Source organism: Lates calcarifer, unplaced genomic scaffold (genome assembly GCF_001640805.2).
Source record: "Lates calcarifer isolate ASB-BC8 unplaced genomic scaffold, TLL_Latcal_v3 _unitig_5878_quiver_531, whole genome shotgun sequence".
In the NCBI taxonomy this organism is placed as follows: domain Eukaryota; kingdom Metazoa; phylum Chordata; class Actinopteri; family Centropomidae; genus Lates; species Lates calcarifer.
In genome coordinates this window covers 64,564-87,875 of record NW_026117778.1, presented here as the reverse complement: position 1 = coordinate 87,875, position 23,312 = coordinate 64,564, and the positions used below count along the sequence as shown (strand labels likewise).

At 39.1% G+C, this 23,312-nt stretch overlaps 2 protein-coding genes across 4 annotated transcripts; one reads left to right on the top strand and one right to left on the bottom strand.

The window, feature by feature from the left end:
- Positions 1-1,616: 1,616 nt before the first annotated feature.
- Positions 1,617-11,601, bottom strand: im:7136398 (schwannomin-interacting protein 1). 3 transcript variants are annotated; one of them, XM_051069108.1, is made up of 8 exons: positions 11,384-11,601; positions 10,075-10,258; positions 9,152-9,249; positions 8,236-8,317; positions 7,396-7,509; positions 6,482-6,599; positions 3,223-5,838; positions 1,617-3,186 (listed from the first exon to the last, which is right to left on the bottom strand). In XM_051069108.1, exons 2-7 carry the CDS (start codon positions 10,255-10,257, stop codon positions 5,744-5,746), a joined length of 690 nt encoding a protein of 229 aa, XP_050925065.1. In that variant the 5' UTR covers position 10,258; positions 11,384-11,601; the 3' UTR covers positions 1,617-3,186; positions 3,223-5,743. The 3 variants fall into 3 exon arrangements, with proteins under 3 accessions (XP_050925065.1, XP_050925064.1, XP_018522750.1); XM_051069107.1 differs by having other exon boundaries at positions 11,388-11,601; XM_018667234.2 differs by having other exon boundaries at positions 1,617-5,838; positions 11,388-11,601.
- Positions 11,602-13,860: 2,259 nt separating this feature from the next.
- Positions 13,861-22,864, top strand: LOC108877241 (P2R1A-PPP2R2A-interacting phosphatase regulator 1). The gene is made up of 9 exons (XM_018667208.2): positions 13,861-14,703; positions 15,521-15,605; positions 15,963-16,019; positions 16,811-16,857; positions 16,941-16,998; positions 17,338-17,402; positions 17,484-17,539; positions 18,093-18,177; positions 18,267-22,864. Exons 1-9 carry the CDS (start codon positions 14,603-14,605, stop codon positions 18,388-18,390), a joined length of 678 nt encoding a protein of 225 aa, XP_018522724.1. The 5' UTR covers positions 13,861-14,602; the 3' UTR covers positions 18,391-22,864.
- Positions 22,865-23,312: the final 448 nt, after the last annotated feature.

Genomic DNA, 23,312 nt, shown 5'->3' with positions numbered 1-23,312 from the left:
CCAGCCGTTCTGCTCCGTTCCCTCCATCATCGTCATCATCAACTCCGATTCATACGGTAAATACTGAGTTTGTCCTCTCTGACAGTGAACACACAAGTCGGAGAGCCGCATGACAAAGCACTGCCTGTGTGTTTGAACATGCAGCCGTGTTGAGTATAATCAAACACAGCAACACAATTGGAGGTCAAACAGTGCGCAGGTAGCAGAGGTATGAATAAACATGGTGACTGTGAGGACATCAAATCGCTCTAACATTTATAAAAAGGAAATACCTGCTACGAAAAACGAAAAAAGAGTTCTCTTTGTTTTTGCTGCCACAAGATCCAAGAGTTTATCCAACTTATAAATCATATTAGTCTGGACAACTGCCCAGGGGCCCCAAATGTCCCAGGTTTACACCATATTATCTGGGTCCACATAGTTTGACAGGTCTTCCATCCTCAATTTTGTGGTCCTGCTCTTGTAGAGGGATCCAGTTTTAAAACCTAAATTGTTTTAATAACTTATATTGAAAGTCCTTCATTTTAAAATAATATTTCATAAAACCATGAGAACTGTACGGCTGAAGCTAATGATTAATATTAATATATCTGACACTTATTTTGTTCTGGGTTTAAAATGTCAGAAAATTGTGAAAAATGTCAGTACTCCCTGAAGCCCAAATTAACATTATTAAATTGATTTTTCTGTTTGTCCAGCTGTCAGAAATACAAAGATGTTGAGTTTACGGTCATAGAAAACTATGAAAATTAGCAAATATTTAGTAGTAGAAGGAACCACTTAATTTTTGGCTTTTTGGTTTGTTTGTTTGCTTATAAAGACTTACCTCATGTCAGGTCTAGAGTACTGGTTTGTTTTGTGTGCCTGGGGAAATAATAAATCTACCATCTACACTGTGGATTAATAGTTGCCCAATAACAATGATAACGCTGGTTCCAGGCATTCAGATTGACGATAACATCTCAAATTCACTTGAGGAAATCAAAGTTTTGTTAGCTGTGTTAACAAAGTCAAGTTAGCTGTGTTAGCTGGGTTAGCTAATATGTTAGCTACAGTTGAGCTCCTGTGCCGAACCAAGTTATTTTTCCTCATGTTTTAATAACAAAGCTACATGTTTCTACTGTTTTGTTTTCTTTGGAGAGTCAGCGTAGGACAGGACTAATGATAGCTAACAAGTTAGCTAATTTAGCCAGAATTGATCTTCCAGAAGTATCATACTGCTTCACATGCCCCATGTAGTCACCACCCCTAAGATGCTAGCTTTAGCATTAGCTCAATGCTCACAATAGCTTTGTTTTAGAGTCACATGAGGAAAAGTCCCTCCTTATGTGACTGCTACAAGATCCATCTGTTTGCAGGCATAAAAATCAATAGAGCCCAAATTTCGCTGAGCAAATCAAAGTTACATTACGCTATATTAGCAAAGTAAAGTTAGTTATGTTAGCTTATTTGTTGGCTATCGTTACAGTTGTGCTCCTGTCTGAACCCTCCAATTTTTTTTCATGATAAAAACACTGCTAGGCATATAAATAATTAATATCTAGTGTTGTTCTTATACTGAGAACACAAAACATTGAAGCAATAAGCAGACACAAAAATACAACTGTCACAGATCATCAGCTTTTAGCCTCTCAAAATATATTTCATAATTAATGTTTACATTCACAAATACAATTGTAATTAATTTTATTTACATTTTAAAATACATCTCTAAATAATCTTAAAGTCACAGTGAAACGAAAAACTATCTGTTCACTTTGTTAACTCATTTTCAGGACAAAATACTACTCTTATTATTATTCATCACTTCTGAATTATCCCTCACTGTGTTACGTCCCCCACTGACATAATGCTTCAAGAGGAAACACGTCACATTAAACATGCTTCATCACTTTGACACTCTCATAATAACATTTCAGTGTGACTTTAAATATATATACGTGAATAAAAAAGTTAACACATTTTCCCTTTACAGTACATCGCCCTCCATATAACATTCAGCTTCTTATCACAGATCAATGTGAGAAAATGTGGAAATAATCAGTATCAAAATATAATTTCTTTGTAAGGCACTAGAGGACATTGCAAGTGGTGGTTTATAAAAGCCATGTTTTAAATCATCTAAATATCCGTAGCTAGTCTCCAAAGGTAAGTTGCTGTAGTTAGATGAAAACGCAACCTTAAAAATAATAGGGAGTTTATAAAAACAGCTTGTTAAGGTGGACCACCACATGTTGACATAAACATCAAGTTAAAAGAGCAAAACTCAAAATATGGCAGCAATATTTGATGTACAACATCACATACAGTTGGCTATATTAAGTGGATTATTCCCTTGCATTCCTTACAAGTAAACAATAATATAATTGCTGCCTGTACCTGAAGTGTTTAGCATCAGTTAAAGAGGAATGCCACCAAAATTTCAAGACAAGAATTAATTTAAAAAGGCAGCTAATCAACTTTCATTGCTTTTAAACAAATGGACGGCTTTGTTCTTGTACCTAAAATCAAATGTGATTATAAAACCTTTTATAATTTTCATTTTATCTTAAGTGCAGAGGACTTTTTAGCTCAACAATGACACCATATATAAAAACTAATTTTGGTGAAATTCCCCTTTTGTGTTTTTAAGAAAAACAGAACATAACAACCAAAATAAAAAGGTATCAGTTGTCTTGCTACAAATGCTGTATGAGTGTGCTGTTCCCTTCTTATAATAACAGGCAAAAGTAATAAAGTAATAAACACAATAAAACTTAAATAAGTTAGAAATCCAAATCCTTTTATCCAAAGATATTTAACTTTTGTCTCACTTGGAAAGTAACGCAATCTGGACGTTTCTTTTTAGTGTTAAGGCTAAAATAAAAAATAAAAAATCAGAATAATATCTGAATATGACAATTTGATCCCAAAACTTTTCATGTAGTTGTGGTTACTCTCACGTCTAAAGCTACTCTGGATGTCAAAGTTCTCAACTGCTTTGATTTCCAGTAGTGAACTTGCTGATGGACTTTCTACCTGAGAAAAATCACACAAATCTTTTCACCACAACGTTTATGTGTTCTACATTAAAGTTGTCAGAGCATCAAATTTTAAAAGATTAAAGATTCCCTCGTTTTTACTCCAACAACACCAGCGTTTGTTTCTTTGAGTGCATCTTAAAGTCCTTGAAAACCATTTTTTCTTCTTTTAGATTAAATATTTAAAAAAAATAAGAGCAACAATTAAAACTATTGTCTGGAAAAAAAACATCATTACTTCTTATTAATTAAGTTTAGACACACAAAAAACTGAGTTAATCTGCTTCAATAGAACTCTGTGTCTAGTTTTAGCACATTTGTTTGACAGTAGCCATCAGATCCTGAATAAAATAAGCTTAAAAGTCTGATTGGTGGATGGAAATACATGTCCTGCCCACTTCAAACAAGAAGGAAGAATATGACAGAAAACAAATGGCATAAATTTCTAATGTGTAACCAAAACTGAAACTGAAACTTTGACAGAAAATATTGTTTATGTGTAAAAAGCTGATTGAGAGAATGGGTTTTCAGGGCCTTTAAGGATTACCCCTTGACCACACCTTAGTCTTTTAAAACTAGATTGTTGCAAATGTTTTAAGTCTTGGGAAACTATCTGATATTAAAAAGTGTATATGAAACTAATGCAGACCAGAGACTGAAATCCAAACCACTCTTTCTGTAAATGCATCTGTCTCCAAGATTAATATGTAATCTTTACTTCGCCCAAGAATAAGTGAGTCCTCTGTGAAAAATACTGATATATTTACAGTGTCTGTCCCCTTTCACTGAAGTGAAACTGAAATTAGCCATTTCTCACCAAAGTATTAGGCTGATAATCTAAACTGGGAGGGTTAAAGTTTTTCCAGTTGTGTTGCGTTCTTGTACCAGACCAAAGTCTCAGGAAGGTTGTCAGCATTAATGGATGTATAGAGCTAGAGCACAGGACACCTGTTTTAGGTTCAGGCTCCTAAAAGGTAAAGATTCAAGAAAGATTAAAACAATAACAAAAGTTAGCTTTACACTCTGTTCAAACTGGTAGTCAGATAGTCGAATAGCTTCAGACACCAACTCTACCCACACCTTTCAGACAATTGATTAGAAGGGGTCTACGTTCGACTACTTCTGTCACTTTCCAAAACATTTACGCCGACCTCACTCAGTGTGTAGCAGTGAGAAATTATGCTGGGTTCAAAACTATTTGTGTCACTTTATCCCTGGTTTTAAAAAACATCGGCTTTTCCCTCCGCTGTCCAGTGTGGCCATTCAGATCAGGCATAAACACTCTGCACATCTTATGGACTAGGTCTGACCAATGTCTTAAAATGTTGACCTGATGATGGCACTAGATGCAAAGTCAGGATCACCAAAGTTGTTACGGTTCATCCTGAGGGGAATATGAATATGTGTGCCAGATTTCATGCCAATCCATCCAGTAGTCGTTGAGATATTTCTCTCAAAACCACAAATTTTAACCTCATAGTGGTGCCAGAGTCAGTAGATCACCAAAGTCAACAGGATTCATCCTCTGGGAACCATGAATGTCTGAAACAAAACTTCATCTTTGAAGACCAACAGACAGATGTGTCCATAGAACTACACTGTTGTCCTGTCTTGTGACCTAAGTCAACATGGACTTTTTCAATATTTAACTAAGACCACCACGTTTCCTTTGAGTTGACTAAACAGAACCATAAAATGAGATACAGACACATTCAGTATGAACATTTTGTGACTGAGGCTAATTAAAGAACTTATTTCATTCCTTCTTGTTTTAAGTTAGTAGTATATGAGCTGCATTTTAGGAGATGAAGGAGATTGTATTTGATTCTGAAATATCCATAACTCCAGACATAAATGATCTTTCTTATGTTTTTAGATTAATCTGAGCAAATAACATCCAAGTGCATCCAAACATTGTTCTCCCTGTGAAGTAAACTGACTGAAATACAACTTCCTTTGATGTTATTGCCAATCATTAAGTGTCACCTGCTAGTAATCCTGTGTCTAGTTTTCTTAACTGTAAGAACTGCCCTCATACTACTTTCTTATGTATACTGTGTCCATCAACCTGTATATTTCCACTCTGAGCCATTTCCAGGTACAATGCAAAAAACCTGAAAACACAGATCCTGAGTAGTTTAACAGACCACAACACTTACACTATGTCAATTAAATGGCTGATTGCAGATTGAAGACATTAGGACAGAATCTGTTGAAGACCTGTGTTGTGTTTGATGTCTTATAGTCTTCGTAATCCCGGCTTCTTAAACACGGCCCTCGCTCGTCAGAAGCTGACTGGAGATGATTGACAAAATGGATTTGGATTCCCAGCAATCCGACTGAAATGGGTGAGATTCTGCCTGTGTGGTTACTTCTTCATGTCATTTCATGTCAACCAATCATGTACCAACTCTGATAAGAACTTTCCTTTGGATGTTTGTTGAAGGCATCCAGTCGTCCAATGCCAGAGCAATGCCAAATCTGAGTTATTCAGCTTCCTGTCAACGTGACCATCCACACCAATCTCCATCTTGTTGCTCCGTTCGGTGGTGATTTGTCATTTTCGGATAAATTAGCAGGTTCACTAACGTTTTGTTGAAGTAAAGGACTGGACTGACGTGGACGAGCAGCCTGGCCTGGTCCCAGAGTGGAAAAAAATGTTCACTTAGATGTGGAGAGAACTTGAAGTTCTTGGGTGGACCGTCCAGTCTGTGGTCCTGGTGTTAGGTCAGGTCCTGGACGTCCAGCAGCATGGCGTCCTGCTTCGTCCTCAGCTGGTCTCGTACCAACAGGTGGGCCACGAGCTCTGAGCTTAGAGCTGGAAGGAAAACAACAACACCAAAATCTAAATGAAGGTTGTAACAGTGCCTTACACGTCTAAAGTCCTAATTGGACATGGGGCAGAGATACAGTGTCGGGTGAATTAGAGTGAAAAATAATTATTGATATGATGATTGTGACGTCATTAACTCTGATTTCCATCCAGAATAAACCTCCAGAAATCAGAGAAGAAAGAGGCTCAGAATCCTCCGGTTTTTAAGCTTTCTTCAGTCTGTACGTCCATGGATACACTGCAAACTGGAGCTGATCACAGCTGATTCTGCAGCTTTTAATGGAGACAGTTTGACTGAATGGAAACAAATACAGAGCAAAAAGAACAGGGCTCATGGAGAACAGCAGTACAACAGACCATCTGATCTTTCTCTCACCTCAACACTGTCAAAACATCAGCAAGATTCACCAAAATGTGATGTTTATCTTTATCACATCGCAGTTATGTTTCCTTATGTTCATCGCAAATGACAAACACAAACCTGAAGACGATGTGGATGATGCTGTATTTCCAGGAAAGTGAGTGTTGGAGCGTCCAGGGTTCGTACAGTTGAAGTTCAGTTTGTTCTTTGTGTTGTGACATATTTTGTGTGTTTCTGTGTTGTGTATTGTGTGTGTGTGTTGTGTACCGTGTACGTCCTGTTGAAGCGATGCTCTCAAGCTGCTGAGCTGCTGCATCGAACACTCCTGCAGCTCCCAGCGCTCCAGATGTTTCCTCTTGGCAACACCACTGCTGCCGGCCAGACGCTGCAACACACACACACACACACACACACACACACACACACACACACACGCACTTACTGACCGAACGTTAACTGAACTTACAGGGTTTCTGAAGAGTCTGTTTCAGCTTCAAACCACCCAAAGACAAGTGTTTATTATTATATCACACCAGCAGGATATAAAGATATTAGAGCTGCTGCTAATGACTGTTTTCACCATGGATGATTGCTGATTGTTATAAAATGTATAAAATGTCAGAAAATAGTAAGAAAATACCAGTTATACTGTGATTTCTCTCAGCTGACGTCTTCAAATGTCTTTTGTCTGATCAATAGTTTCTACACAATGAGCAAAACAAACCAATGGATTAAAACCGATTCCGATTGATCTTACACACCCACAAAATGACAACAACTACAAATGTCATTTTTTGTCTCTTTGTAGTTGTTGTGAGTCACATTAGTCTTTTAACTGAGCTCTGTGACTTCCCTGACTCCTCCGGCCCCTGTAGACCTGATCACTAATCCATACATCAGGTCACGTTCATTTATCGATTATATTACCAGTAATTATTGACATATACAACTGGGTATAATCCTGATGAAAATGTGATATTAATAATAATAAATTCATGTAATGATTCCAACTCTTATTGTTTGTTTTCAGTCTATGACTAAATTTAATTTGGACTTTTCTAAACCTTTTTCTCTGGAAGGAAACTGAGCACGTTCTTTTTTTAGACTGTTCTACAGACACTCTGCTATAATCTTCTTCATTTCCTCTGTTACTTATTTTGTACTTTCTCCTTCCTCTTTACCTCCTTCTCCTTCTGTTCAGCCAGCAGCTTGTCTCTCAGTGTCCTCAGAGCGGTGGCCACTTCCTGTTTCAGACCAGCAGCATGGCAACCATTGCGTCCTGTTCCCACGGAAACCTGATGGGAGATGAAGGTGAATTCAAGTTTGTCACTTTTCCCAATATAAAGGTCTAATATAGATGTTATATGAACAAGTTAATGGCAGTGTTTTCAAGTGCTAGTGTGTCATGTGATCTGTTTTTTTCTCTGTATCTTATAATAAGAGTACGTCTAGACTGCTCTATATGTACAGCGTCTCGAGATAACTTCTGTGTGAATTGCGTATATAATAAATTGACTTGACTTGAACAGTGTCGTAAACTGTCCTGTTGTGAAAGTAGACATCAGGTCAGATCCAGAATCTTGCTCACTTCTTCTCTGATCTGATATTTCTGCACCTTTAGACTAAACTTCTTGTACAGCTGCTTGTGTTTTGACCTTTGACCTTTGACCACCAAAATCTAATTCAATATAGTCCTGCAGTGATGATGTGTTTCTGTAGTCCAGCCCTGAAGTTAGCATCAGCCTTGGTTCCTCCACAAAAAGCCAATGGGATTTTTTCATTGGGTTTTGGATTATTCCAGAAAATAAACTGTGACCAACTAAAGGATTACAGATGTGTTTGGATGTTAAGAGTCTCTGAGCTTTTTAGAGATGAGGCCGACATCTGATCCACCTGAGACACATGAAGTGACTGTAAATGGAGTCAAAAAGAGTATTATTCTGAGTGGTCATGAAACTCGAGTGTCGCATTGACGCTGGACCAGAAAACGTAATGGATACCCAGCTCGAACAGAAACAGACCTTTCTGTTGGTTCCTTCCTCCTCCTCTTCACTGTCACTGTTGTTGATGAAGCACAGCTGCAGGTTTCTGTGGTTGTGAAATCTGGAAACAGATAATAAACATCCTTAAGCTCCAACAGCTGCTTACATCCATATTCAGCGGTTCAAGACTTTCCTGTGAGTTCATCAAATTCAAAATTCACTCCTTATGATTTGATGACATTTTCAGTTTTACAAATTTCAGAAACAAATTCAATCGATGAAATGTTGCAGTTCTAGATCAGCAACTGGCAATTATTTTCATTATCGAATTGAAAGTGACGTCTTCAAATGTCCAAAAGCAGCAAATCTTCTCTTACATGAGTCAGAAATGTGAAAATATTTTGATTTTTCTTCATTTTTTCCTTGAAAAGTGAATGAAACAATTACATTTTTCTAGTTGATCGACTAACAGATTAATCAACTTCTAGTTTCAGCTTTGATACTGTTGATTTAAATTAAAAAAACATGTCGCCCAGTATTTGGTATAAAAATAAATTAAAAAACAGTAAAATCATTGGACACAAATAAAAAACATTACAGGCTTTTAAGTGTGGCTCTGCATCAGCATTGCCAAATGTACAGTGATTATCGCATTTGTACGATAATTTTACCCTCTGTATGACGTACGATCAAAACCCCAAAAATCCAGTAATGTACGATTATTCATGTCATGTGACGTCTTTCCATCCAGTCACGTTTGATGTGATGATGATCGCGACTCACGAACACAGCTGTCATTAAATTCGCAATGTTACGAGTTTTCAGAGTTATCTCAGCATGAATCAAACATCTGCATTTTCCTAAATGACACATTTATGCCTCTTCGTTCTCTTGGTTCTGATTCGCGTACGATAATTTTCTGTTACGATACTTTTGTAATGCTGCTGTTCATTACCGTGACGTGACGACAGCGACTCGACACCTCCTGAAGTCTTCCTCCTCTTCCTCCCAGACGTCTCTCCACACTCCCCCCTGACTCCCCTCCGCCCCCCTCTGCAGGAAGACAGAATAACACAGTGTTAATCCAGAATGAAAAGATCATACAGCAGCTACAGCCCACAGAGATCTGATCTGAGGCCTGTTTACTGAAGCAAAGAGGAAACAGGCGTTGGGAAGTTTTCAGACGACTAAGTTATCATTATCCGAGAATGTACAAATCTGGAGCTGCCATCTACTCAGAGAGTCTCTGTAACGTCAGGGTGGTTTGAACTGAGTCTTATTTTAGTTCCTCTCGCTGTGTGAATCACAAACTGAGGATTTACAGCCACAACAAACATGTTCTCATCCCTTCAGGAATGTAATCACACTGAGAGTAAAATAATGACAAAGAAGGGGGGAAATAAACCAACACTGACGCAGTTTAAAAGAGTTCAGTGAGTTTTAGTGCAGCAGAAACACAACATGAACCCGACACAGACATCTAAGTTTCAGTTTCTTATTTCCACATGCAGCAACACCATGATTCATGTGTTCATAAGTCCAGTATTGCCTCTGTTTTATCCCTGTGTTTGGTCTCCACCACCTCCTGAGGGAAATATTGACTCTTTGTGGTCATTTTCTGAGATTCATGAGAACCAGCAGAAATGTTGGAAAATCTTTGTGGCTGAAACGTTTCATTTTCAGATTTGACTAAATCTTTCCAGTCGAAGCTGACTGTCCCTCCTCAGGGAGGGAGACAGACACCGAGGCTGATGGGAAATGTAGTCTTTTCCCCTGTCTTTTTCAGAATATTAACCAGTAACAGCTAACCTTTCTAGGCCAACAGAACCACAGACTCAAACCAGGAAATATCCACCACCACTCTTCCTCATGTCTGACCTTTGACCTTTCCCTCCTCTCCTGCTCCTGTTTCTCCAACTCGGCTATCCGCTGGCTCAGGTCCTCCCAGTGCATGATGGGAAGGTCCTGGTAGTCCACAGAGGACGCCGCTGCGATGTGATGATGAAGCTTGTCCTCCTCCTCCTCCTCCTTCTCTTCGGCCGTCTCTTTCTCTCCCTCCATCCTACACAGAGTAGAAATACACCATTAAAAGTCCTGCGTTAAAGCATGACGATCGTCAACACAACTGACAGCTGTAACAATTAACTGGTCATTGATTAATCTGATGATTAGTTTCCTGATTAATCGATTAATTTCTCTAACAGTTATCTGATCATCAAAATGGCTGCTGATTCATTTCCTGTCAATCAATTACTCAATCAGTCGTTGAGGCCTCTGATCTGACGTTTCTCTTCATTCTTACTTTTAATCATTGACCAGTTGGAAGCTTAGTGGTGGAGACGTTGACGTCATGTGACCGTGGTGTAGTTGGTTTATAGCCTAACATTAGCTTCTTACTTCAAACATCAGAACAGTGGTGTTCATCTGTGAAGATGATCTGATCAACTAAACCTGAAGGATCAGAAACTTTAGCTGCTCACTGTTTATTTTCTAACTTCAGGTTGGACTACAGAAACACATCATCCCTGCAGGACTCTGTTAAGTCCTTCAACCTTTAAGATAGAATGTGGATAGAACAGATGTAACTAAGTACTGTACTTAAGAGCAGATTTGGTACTTGTACTTGAGTATTTTGTTTTCCCACCACCACGTTTATCTGACAGTTAATAATGACTTTACAAATGACGGATCTGCTGCTTTAACTTCCAGTTATTTTAATTCTTATTCATCTTTTCATTAATTTTTAATGTGGGTGAAACACGCGTTGTTGGCTCCGAGTAACTGAAACTAAACAATCGATTAATCAGTAATGGAAACAGTCATCAGCTCCACATCAACCTCTGTACATTAATACATCAGTCATAACAATCTAATAATCTGCACCGAGTACTTTAACTTCTAATAATTAAAGTACATTTATCTGATTACTCGCACATACTTTCTGGATGCAGTACTTTTCTTTGTAATAGAGTATGTTCTCAGTGTGGTATTAGTACTTTTAACACTGTCTCTGTAATCAGTTGTAGTTTCAGTTGAAAACCTTTTTAACAAACTTATTTAAAGCGAGTCCGGATCACGTTAATCCGGATTGAAGTGGTTTCTCTCGGGTCTGTGGAGCCGCAGACCGCCTCCTCTGCCCCGCGGTTGTTTACCAGCGGCGGGGAGACCTCGGAGGGTTTTTACCCACCTACCAGTCACATCCAGACGGCCCCGGATCTGCCCGACATGTCGCCGTCCGTCAGTGCGCGGCTCCGCTCCGGCTGTGTGGGGCTGACCGCGGCTCCGAGCTCCGGAGCGACGGAAACATTAAAGTAGAAAAATAAAAGTGGCCTAAAAGTCCGTCTGAAGGAAGGCAGGATCTTCCCTTTCCCTCCTCCTCCCCCCTCCTCACCCCTTCCGCTGTTCCCTCTTTAACCTCTTGGAGTGACGGAGCTTTATCCGGTTATAACGGCGGACAGCACCGAGTCACAGGAGCCCGTTACCGGTGATTAGTAACGTTAGCAGTACCACTAGTACTCGCTGTAGTATAAGTACATGTTGTACTGGCTGTAGCAGCACAGAGAGGACACTTACCTACACTTATAGAAACTTAAAGTGACAAGATGTCCTCCAAGAAGCTCTGGAGTCCCGCCACAAAAAGGAGAAGTACAAAAGAAATAAATTATAGTTTTAAAGTTTGTCAGAGCTTTCAACCACATCTGAGAGTCTTCATCAGCAACATGGAGTTTGCTTTGGTTGTCACAACAACTATACACACACACACACACACACACACACATATATATATATATATATATATATATATAGTTCATTAATCGTTAATTAAAAACTACAGTTCCCATGAGAAAAAAGTACAAGTTTGGTTGATGCTTTGTATCAAAAGTCAAAGTTCTTTAATTTTTGTAGTTTAAAAGTTCTGTTGGGTAGTTTCATTTATAACAACGTGTTGTTTTATAAATTGAGTAAAGCTGTGAAATAATATTTCTCTCTGAATTGTCATGGACTATGAGGATAAAGTAGCTTAACACGGAAATATGTAAGTAAAGTAATAGTGCCTCAAATTTGTACATAAGTACAGTACTGAGGGGCCCAACTGGGTACAGGCCCCAAACTAAAACTCTGTATGAAGCGACTTATTTTTATTTTGATTTTTTTCTTGTTGGAGAGTCAAAAAAAAAAAAATGACCACAAAGATACAAAACAACCACAAAGATACAAAACAACCACAAAGATACAAAACAACCACTACGACTCTTTAAACAACCATTGAGAGACACAAAACGACCACAAAGTGATGACAATGACCACAAACAGACCAAAAATCCGGACTTCCACTTAAAACCCTTTCTTTAAAAGTTCTTAGACCCTCCCCCTGTTTGAGTCAGTCTCCTGGTCACAGCGTCATTTTTCATTCTGGAAACACAAACACACATAAACAGGACCTGCTGTGGTTCTTTAAAGTGTCCCTGTAAACACTGAAGATGACGTAAAGAGAAAAAACTAAAAAAGAAAACCTTTCTGAAAATCTAACATATTTTTAAAAGTCTAATCTCTGTGTTTGTTTGTGTCTGACTCTGGTTCAGGTCTGGACTCTGGTCTGGACCGTGTGTGGAGAATCTGCTCCGGGTGGAGGCAGTGAAGGGGTTAAAGGCCGAGCCTCCCGGTGTCCTGTTTCACCATTTTTTGGAGATGACGACTCAAAGCAGATGGAGGATTTGGGGGATTCACAACAACAAAGAAAACACCACAGCATTCCTATAACATCCCAACGATCACATCAGAGCCTCAGCTTTATTACACACCTCTGCTTTATATGATATTCTTGTAATATTCCTGTTGGGTTTTCACTTTATCTTCAACTACTTTATTTACACTTGAGCTGCAGCAGAAAATTAATAACTGTTTAAGTCATTTTTCAAGCAAAAATAGTAAATATTTACTCGTACCACTTTCTAAAGTGTGAGAATTTTCTGCTCTTCTTTGTGTTACATCACAGTAAAATGATTGTTTTTGAGTTTTGGACTGTTGGTCAGACAAAACATTTTAAGATGTAGTCTTGGACTTATACATTAAATTATCAATGCATTCAATGAAAACATAGAATTTAATGCTTAAGTCCTGCCATAATTTTATTTTTAATACTTTTATTAAGCTGCTCACTCTTCCTTCCACTTGAACCAGTTCCAGCTGTTTTTGATGTTAACATTGAGCCGTCAACTAACCAATATAATTAGTTTTTTTAATGTAATATTGTTATTATTCTGTTAAACCTGGAAGCAAAGGAACCGACTAACCCACTCAGCCCTGTTAAAAGATGGGACACAACAACTCCAACTAGAAGATAAACATTTTTGTTGTTAAGTTTTATGTGATTAGGCAACATTCTATAGATTATACCAATAAGGTAAACTGAGGATATGTTGTTTTGTTAATTACTGTTTGTTAATGGCACATTTAAAGATAGATGACGTATGAGACAACAAGCTGATGCAACTTGTTTGTGTCTCTTTGTTGTTGTTTTGCATCTCTTTACAATAATTTAGTTGTATTATATATTTATTATATAATTAGATATTTAATATGATTAAATTATTCTTAACATCCATAGAAATGCTTTAAAGATCATGTTGTGTGTAACATGAAAAAGTTGATGCTTGACTTTCTCTCTGCTCGTGTTGCTGTGTTTGAGTTGCAGTTCTCTCAGTGACCGGAGGGGGGCGCTGTTTTCACAGTTGGTGAACTACCTCTATTTGGCGAAGGACTATGTTGTAAAAATCTTTCAAACTGTTAATTATCGGTGACTCCGAGCCTGTCTTGGGTGGTCAGCCCGGTGCATCTGGGGACCGTGTGACCGACTCTCTCTAAGGACCGCGGCCGGTCCCGGGTTGGACGGCGTCGGACGACCTGCTCAGCGGTTTTCTGATCTCTGACTGGAGGTTTTACTGCAAACCCAAGTTAGCTCAACAGCTAATCCTAAAAGTCGCGTCACCTGTGCGGACTCGAAATAAAAGTTCCCCGTGAAGCCGGGACAGCCGGGTGAGTTTTAACCGTCCGCAGTTACCAAACTTTGAGGCGAGTGTTTTTGCGCGCGGTTCGTATTTTAACTCGCTTTCACGCAGCCGTTAAATTTGCGTTGGAGACAGCGGCGAGTGAAGCGCAGCTGCGGGATCACAAATGTCGATCAGACCCGCAGTCACACACGGATAAGGGCTTTAGTTTTTGGAGGGAAATGCGGTAGAGAGCGGGCAGCCTCGGTGTTCAGCCCGCTGACTCGGCGACTCTGGGTTTGCCGCTCGTGAGGCCTGCGGGTCGGGCTTCCACCGGGCTTGAGTAGAGCCCGACGCCGCAGTTGAAGGGTCGAAGGCCGGCTACTGGCGCTGCCACCGCCGGGCCTGCGGACCAAGGTATGGAACGGATGGAGGTGGACCAGTGCGCAGGCGCAGCTGGCGGGGCAGGAGGCGGGGCACTCCGCAGGTCGAACAGCGCCCCCATGATCACCAGTGTCAGGTCAGTGGTATTGCACCCCAATGCGCAGTACTGTAATCCATTCAAAAAATACAGCATTTATAATCTGTCTTGTTTACAGGAAGTTACACAATCTCATGTCGGACATTTTATTAACCTGTAGGAGCCACTTTTTAATTCGGCATACGTTTAACAACACCAAACAGTACTTACAAAGATAATGTCTAAACTTTTGTTTGGCTTGTATTTCCACAATAGAAAAGTGCAACTGTGTAAAAAACGTTGCACTCATGATATATTTTGTTGATTTGTGAAGTGAGCTGATTTTTTCCTCGTTAATACAATTAAGTAACAAAGTAACAGCGTATTAACACAATAATTTTTAATGTGTGTTTGTTGGAGGAGGTTTATTTACTTTTCCCTCCAGAAAACAACAAAATATTTAATTTGCCCAAAGGTATTTATTTATATTTTTATACACAAGTACAACTGCAACTGCTTTTTTTTATAGCAGTTCCCTACTGCTTTTTTATAATTGTTTAATGGGTTGAGTCATTATTTTAACAATAATGCCAAATATTCTCAGGTTCCACAAGGATTTTCTGCTTTTCTTTGTTTTATGTCGTTAGAAACTGAATATGTTTGTATTCTGGAAACAAGACATTGGAAGATGTCATTCTGGACTTAAGAAAACTGCGGTGGACATTTTTCACCTGTTTTGACAGTTTAATGTCCAAATAATCAAATATCATATTTGTGATTTTGTGAATAGTTATATCCCCCTGCTCTGTTTGTAATTTACAGACTCTTTCCCTCTCTCTCTCTGTATCTGAATGTGTTGTTAATGTCTCTCTCTCAGTGATGCGATGACGGTCTTCAGCCCTGTGTCTTCGGCTCGATACAGACGAAGCAGCGTTTCCATCAACCCCAGCTGTCCTTCACAGGTCAGTGTCTCAGTAAACCCGCCTAGAAATCAAGAAAAAGCTGCTTCTTATAGCTGCAGAACGTCATTCAGAATCCTCATGTTTTTAACTTTTCTTCAGTCTCACTGTGAATCAGTGATAGTCGTCTGTACGTCCATGGATACGATGATAACAGGAGCTGTTAATGGTTAATTCAGCATATTTAATTTCCCAAAACGTAAAGAAACACAGGCTAAAAAACAGTTACTTCCTGTTTCTTGTAAGGAGTCAGTCTGGGATTACATGCAGAGACAGAAAACACTGAGTTTTGTTTTGGTTTCTCTTGTCGAGCCCCGCAGACTTTCATCAGTTGTTTTTGTTTTTCTTGTCGTCTTTCAGCTCGTCCCTCTCTCTCCTTTCTCTCTGACTGGAGACAGACTGGACCAGAAGAGGCAGGTGAGGACGGACAGAGTTCAGCTCTTCTTCTTCTTCCTCCTTCACAACATTTCTCTGTCTCTGTTCATTCACTCCAACACAACACTGTCTTTGTCCTGATGTCTGAACAGGCTGGAGACGATCCAGGACAGTCTGACAGGCTCCTTCAATACAACTAAATTATTGTGTTTCTGTTTTATTCAAATGAACAAAATCAGTCCCCCATATTTTTCTCAAATTCAAAAGGTGTGTCCGATAGCTTTAACGGCTTTTAATCTAACAAAAAACGTGTACATCTAAATCTTCTTTATATATTTTATCAAACACTGAGATGTTAAGTGTTTTCCAAAGCAGAAACATGATCTAAAATCCAGATATGTCTGTAAAACTGGATGAAAATAACGAGACTCAATGGTAAGAATTTGATATTTAAGTGAACATTGAGACAAAGTTGCACTTCATGATCTAAATTCATCTCAAGATTTAAAAATATTTTAGTTTCTTATTTTTGAAATTTGAAAACGTTACGTTCTAATTTTCGTAACCTTCTTTAATTTGGATTAATAAATATCTCAGATGTGTTAAATCTAAGTCAGTTTGATAAATGTTAGTAAATTATTGTACTTTATTTCCGACTCTCTGTCACCAGTGTGACCATGAAAAATATATTGGAACATGGTATTAAACAGTCTTTAATTTGGTGACTCCTGCAGAAACCTTGTTATTAACCAAGTAAACTCTGATAAACCTTCTTCTTCTTGAGGTCTTAACGGACATGGACGTTAACTCCCATCTGTTTGTGTTGAATTCAGGAGGAGAACATGGAGATGACGCTCAGAGGTAGTCTGCAGAGACTGAGGTACAGACAGAAACAACACTGTTCATCTTTCAGAGGTTTAAAACTAAAACCATTAACCATTCCCCTGTTTCTTTATCTCCCAGTGCTTCCAGTCTGATCCCAGTTCCTCCAGTCAGTCAGTGGCACGACCATGCTTCAGTGGTGAGCATCTCCACACCAACTTGTTTCACTGCTTGGCTCTTATTTTGAAGGTTTTTGGGCACTTCCAGTTCCAAGATAAGACCTAAATCCAGCTAAGAAGCTCTGACTGATCAGTGTCTACGTGAATCCAGATCAGAGGTTTCAGACTGACCTTAATCAGACTCTTGAGACTAAATCTAGATTAGATTATTGGACTGAATCCAGACTATATGGTCCAGAGTATGTCCAGATGACTGTGTTATTGGATCCAGATCAAACTGAACTCAACTGTAAGAATAAATCCAAATCAGAGGTCTTGCGCTGACTGATTTTTCTGATCTCCACCTTTTTCTTCTCCAGTGGTTTCAGTCGCAGGACAGCGGCATCACACCCAACTCCTCCCCAAGTCCAACCAGGAGGTTCAGGTACTCATACTCAGGTGTTCTGGACTTAATGCGAGCTGGTTGTTTGTGTTTGTATTTACATGTTTGTTTTTTGTCCGACAGACCAGCGGTCAGCGCCACTGTCAGATGGCCGGCACTAACTCCACTGAAGAGGAAAGGTATTGAACAGCGCATCTGTGGTTTAACCTGCTCTCACTGATTTTAATGGGGTGGACAGAATAATAGGAACAGCCTCCAAAATGATCACTCAGCCTAATCACGTCCTCTTTAACAGTTTCCACACAAACTGAACATTATAACTTCAAAGACGGAGGATTTATTTCAGGACTGTCAGATTGGACTGATGCAGCTTAAGCTACCAGTTCCCTACTAAACTGACAACTAAGTTTATTGTTGTTTTGTCAAGAGCTATGTCTCCTCCTCTCTAATTCTTTTATTTAAAATTCTAAAGATGCATGAGAAATATTTAAGATACAGTTGTGTGGGGCATGTTCCATAATTTCTCATTTTTGAAGTGAAAAGAATTAAATCCAAACCCTGCAGAAAACAGATAATTAGCCTTTCTTTAAATGTTAATTGCTTTTTGTTTCATGCACTAACGTTGTAAGTCAGACTTAAACTTGATCTAGATCAGAGGTTTTGGTTTGAATCCAGATCAGAATTTCAGACTGACCATTTTTCTTATTTTTGTATAAATTTGCGAACCTTCAGGTGGGGTAGAGTCCGACGGCCCCCCAAAGAAGCTCTTTGTTGCCGGGGTAACAGATCCCGCCCACCGCAGCAGCTACACGGTCAGGTGAGGATCACCTGAAACACCCACAGTCACATTAGTATCAAATGATAAATGAAAAATCATGAATAAAGCTTCTTTTTCCTCCCCCTCAGTGTCTCTCAGTCGACGGCAGACTCTCCACCAGCAGGAGGCGTCAGTCCTCAATCCAGCCCTCTGTCCCTGTCTCCTCCCCCCTCCTTCACCCCCTTCAGCTCCCACCAGCACCCTGGACACTAAACCTCCCGTCTCACCCAGAGTCCTGACCCGGTCACTGTGGGTGCCGACCGCCCACCAGCAACTCCACAGACCCCCAAAAAACCTGGAGGAATATGGACCCTCATTGCACCTTATTTCTGTTTGAAGTGTCTGCCAGCATCACTGTAAGTCCCGCCTCTTCCTGTGACCACATGTGACGGACAGAAGAACAGGAGGTCAAGATCTGAAGGTCGAGACGTTTCTTCACCCTCCCTTCAGCCTGGTTTCCTGTCCTCTAGAAGCTCCAGATTTAAGTTCCTTATCTGTCCATCAACTATTCCAAATCTGGTTGGATATTTAAAACCAGTATCACTCACCTTATCGGACGCAGTCGCTATTTGGTCAATCCCAGTTCAGTCCGGACAGAAAGACTTGAGGGTCCAAGCATGAACCCAGTCCTCCTCAAATCAGACAGTCTACAGAAGATTCATCATCAGTATCATCACGACATGAAGATCGTGAAAAAAACCTTTGGGAAATTTTTTGAGAAACTGACACACTGGTTGTGTCGTCGGGCTTAAGGCTGGAATTACGTTTATGCAAAGATTCACATAAACAGTCTGTGCAGACTTGGGATAGGTGGAGGTGTTGAACCTGAGTACCAAACAGCGAAGAGGAATAAAGTTAATTAATTGTTATACACATTGACTGATATGGCGTACAAGGATAAAAGAACAAAGCACATGGATGTCTCTGAACAAGCCCTTGAAGATTTTCTCTTCGGGTTGGACAATCACATCGAATGGTTCTGTTCGATTAGTTCTGCAGACGCTCTGGAGGCTGCCCATCGGAGGACACAGCTGGGGTCCGATCTGACCAATCAGTCAGTGTTTTTTTTAAATGAAGTTTTAGATCTTCTATCAATCATCCGGAGTTTCTGAAGAAGCTGTAAAAAGGTCTTGAGTTGTAATCAAGACTCTGATGCAGGAGACGAAAAAAGGTTGATCCGAATCGTCAAGGCGCTTCTGGAAGGTTGTGGTTCCACCTTCATTGAACTAAAGGATGCTTTTTGTCCTGGAGTTGTACTTGTTGTTGGAAATCAAGTATGTAAATTGAGCTTTCTGTCAGGAAGACGTACAAATGAACAGATTTATTTAGACAAGGTCCTGAGGCCGAAGTCATGAGTGTTCATGACCGGTGGATCTGAAGAGTCGCATCTAGACTCTGCCAGCAGGGGGTTACAATCTTTAGTCAACAAGACAAATTACTAAATATACAGAAACCTGAAAAGCTGTTTGTCTAAAATGAAAAACCACAGTCAGCAGTGGTATTTTTTAGTCTAAACCAGCTAACTCCTGAGACAAACATGAAATTCAGCAGCTGAACATAGTTTCAGTCAATGAAGCCGAAGATTTTTGTGTTTTAACGAAATGTTTTAGTTGTCTGTCACAGCCGAGTCACCCTGACTGAAGCCTTCTGGTTTTTCCAGAAGAAACTCGACAGACTTCAAATATTCGTCTACAGTTTGTTAAACTTTGGTCGATGGTTTCACCGTAGGAGGGTGGTTTTGTTTTGTTTGTGGGATGAGTTTGATAAACTGACTCCCGGTCAGTAGTAGAATGAAGAACTCGTGGTCTGCAGCACCACATTCGTTTGTTAATAGTGTATCTATATGTGAATATTGACAGTCGGAGCAGCTGATATGTGCTCACTTTTCTTTAGCCTGTAGGGTTTGATTGTACATATTGAATCTGCAGGAAGCAACCGTGCTCTTCCCTTCTAAAGGTGCATTTATATTTTTACTTTTTCATCTCCCAGTTAGTTTCCTCTCTGACCGACTTCACTTTGTTCTACTTGAAATCAACCACATTGTCCTTCCAAAGCATTTCAGTTCTCGCTGAGTAGTTCATGAAGGTCATCTGATTGGTTAAAGACAGCTCAACAACAGTCAGTAATAATTCTTACTTTCTCTGCACTTGTCCGATATATCTATTATACTTATTCTGAAAAAGGACTGATCAAAACCAGTCTTGATCGTTGAACCAGTCTTATTTTCCCATTTCAGAGAATTCCCCTTAATTTAAGAAGTCACCAGTTGTAGTCGATGGTAGTCCTAGGGCTGGGCAATAATTCAATATTTTCATTGATTGACTTTAGTTTAATTACATTGTGATGACATGAACTTATGTTTCTACAAACTTCTGTTGTCCCAGTAAGTTAGTCTGAGCAGGCTGTAGGTAAAAAACTAACTCAGAACAGCGAGACAGTTCATTTTGAACATCTGTTTATTTGATGGGATTTTGCACATATCTCCTGTATCTTATACCGAAAAATATCGGAATTAATCTGCGTTTTTGTTCTGAACAGTTCTTGGGGAAGCTCCACGGTGAGCAGTTCCTCTCAGAGAGTCCCCAGAACTTCAAACCTTCAAGGGCTTTTTTCTATTTGCATTTGCACCAGCCAACAGGAACACTGAAGTGACGTAAGCCGACCGATGTTTGGTATAGCAAAGTCAAAAGTTGTATTTCCCCCCATCACATATACTCTCAGTAAAACCAGGACTTCCTGTCAGTCCATTTAAGTTTTGTTCCATTTTTTACAGGTTACAAGACGTTACCTGCTATTGTTTACACAGCAGATGTTTTTTAAAATGGTGGTTGCCAATGCTGCATTAGCTCGCATTCTACCGATCACCCCACACTGTTCTTAGAGCTATGAGAAAATTCCTCCAGTCCAAATCGCCTAATATTGAAATTATGTTGTCAACTATATCACCCAGCCCTAGATGGTCTTGCTAATATTTTAATGGTTTCATTGCAAAATGGACGACACAATGCTCAAGCTGTGATTGGCTCATGAGTGGTCGGATAGGTGTAGATGTGAGATTTTTCTTCTTTGAAATTATTGTAAAAATTCAGTACGAGTGCACAAAACTGTGACTTGAGTCTGAGTCACAGATTCATAAAGCCACCTCACCGATCCGGTCGTTGGTGTTGGTGGTGAGGGTTTCAGAAAACGAGCTGCTGTTCTGCTTCCAACTTTTGCACTTGCACAGTATTGTACAGTTTTGTACTATCACTCATCATCGTGCCTAAACATGTCGTCATATTTTAAAGGAGCGACAGTCGGGTTGTTTTTCCTCACCTGTTGACACATCAGATCTGAGAGATTTTACTTCCCACGCTGACAGGAAGCTCTTTTCTCAGAGCGTCCTGGTCTTTTATAATCACCTGACCTGTCACCTGTGAGATATGTTTGTACATAGAGTCTGTAATAAGCTGTTTTTATGGAAGTGTCTTTAATCTCCCCTCCCCCTAAGAAAAAAAGCGATGAATTGATGTGAGTCGGTGAGTGTGGTTCGCTGCTCATTCAGCTGCTCCAACACTTCTGAGTTCATTTTAAAAAATCTTTCCAAATCTTTTTTTTTTTTTTTAGTGACAGGATTTGACATTGTATTTTCTATTATCTCGACTTTGCACAGTGCTAGTTAGATTATTTTGATTGGTAACATATCGCCATGTAAGAAATGCTGATACATTTTGCTGCTTTTTCTGTTTTTCCTGCTTTATTTCTCGACTTGTTACCGTCTCTGAGAGTCTACCCTGTTTCTGAGAAATGCACTTGAAGCCGAAAATAATTCCAAATTAGTTTGGGTCAGTTGTCGTTCAGACTTCCTCCCTGTATACAGGAACGAAAACATAGCTTTAACCAAAACTCCTAATCCAAACCCCGCAGATACCTCAGTTTTTAGCGTCAACATTTGCAAATTTCTGACAAACTGTCTTATTTCAAATCAGTATGAAAATAAATTGGCTTTTATTTGTTTTCGCACAGGAATTGTCTTGTGGTGGGGGGAAAAAAGTGTAGTTACAGGTTTTAGTTTAAGCAAAACATGTAGAGAAACATTTACACAAGATTTAAATTACTAATAATTTGCAGACTGAGGTGGTGAGAAGCAGGATAGACTTTTCTCAGAGGTAACGACACGCTGCCAAATTCATATAGCTGTACAGACACAAACTGTAGCTTTAAGACAATTTTCTTTGTGTTATTTTTAACTTTGCACACTCACCATACTGTTGGTAAGTATGAAGAGAGAAACTGCTTTTATGTAGCTGGATCAAAATGTGACGTGGACTCTTATCTTTGTAGTTGAACGTCAGTAGTTTTCACTCTGGTGCTTGAACGAGTTTCTGCTTCAAAGAATGTTTTTTAAAGCCAAAAATTCTTCATCAAAATGCAACTTAATTGTAATATTAGAAAAACAGTATTCATTTGTGTGTGTTTTCTGTCTCTCCTCTTGGCCTTTATGCCCTCACTGAATTTCCCTCTCTTGGCTTTCTTCAGATGTTTAAAGCATCCCATCGTACCACAGATTCCCAGAAATGTCTTAGGGCTGAAATCATTGAAGTCCAGTTTTATTATGGCTTTTGTAGGTAAAAATAAAAAACTGTTTGGTTGTCGGGTAATGTTCTGAAAAAAAAAAAACTCAGAATTTCTAAGATTAAAGGTTTAAATTAACAAGAAAAAAAGCATGTTAATTTTCATCAAATTTAAAGATTTTAAATATTTCCACGATGTGGAAATACAAAACTTTCTGACTTTCTTGATCCATGACAAATTTATTACTTTAGAATCTCAGAGAGAATTTGGGTAATTTTATCATAATTTTTTTTCCTTGCAAATTACAATTCAGATTTTATTTTTAGAAATTCAGAATTTTGCTTCACAAATTTATAATCTGAGAATATTTTAATCAATTACTCATAAATTTCAGAGGTTTTTTCCTTGTAAGTTTACAGCTCCGACCTTTTTGGGGTTTTATTATCTGAATATTATCCCTGGGATATTAACGAGTAATTTTTTTGTATAAACTGAATAATTTGGTTTCTAGCAACAATGACAAAAAGATATTGTGTTATTACATGAAAAGTTTGTCATTGTAACAATTATCAAGGTTGAAG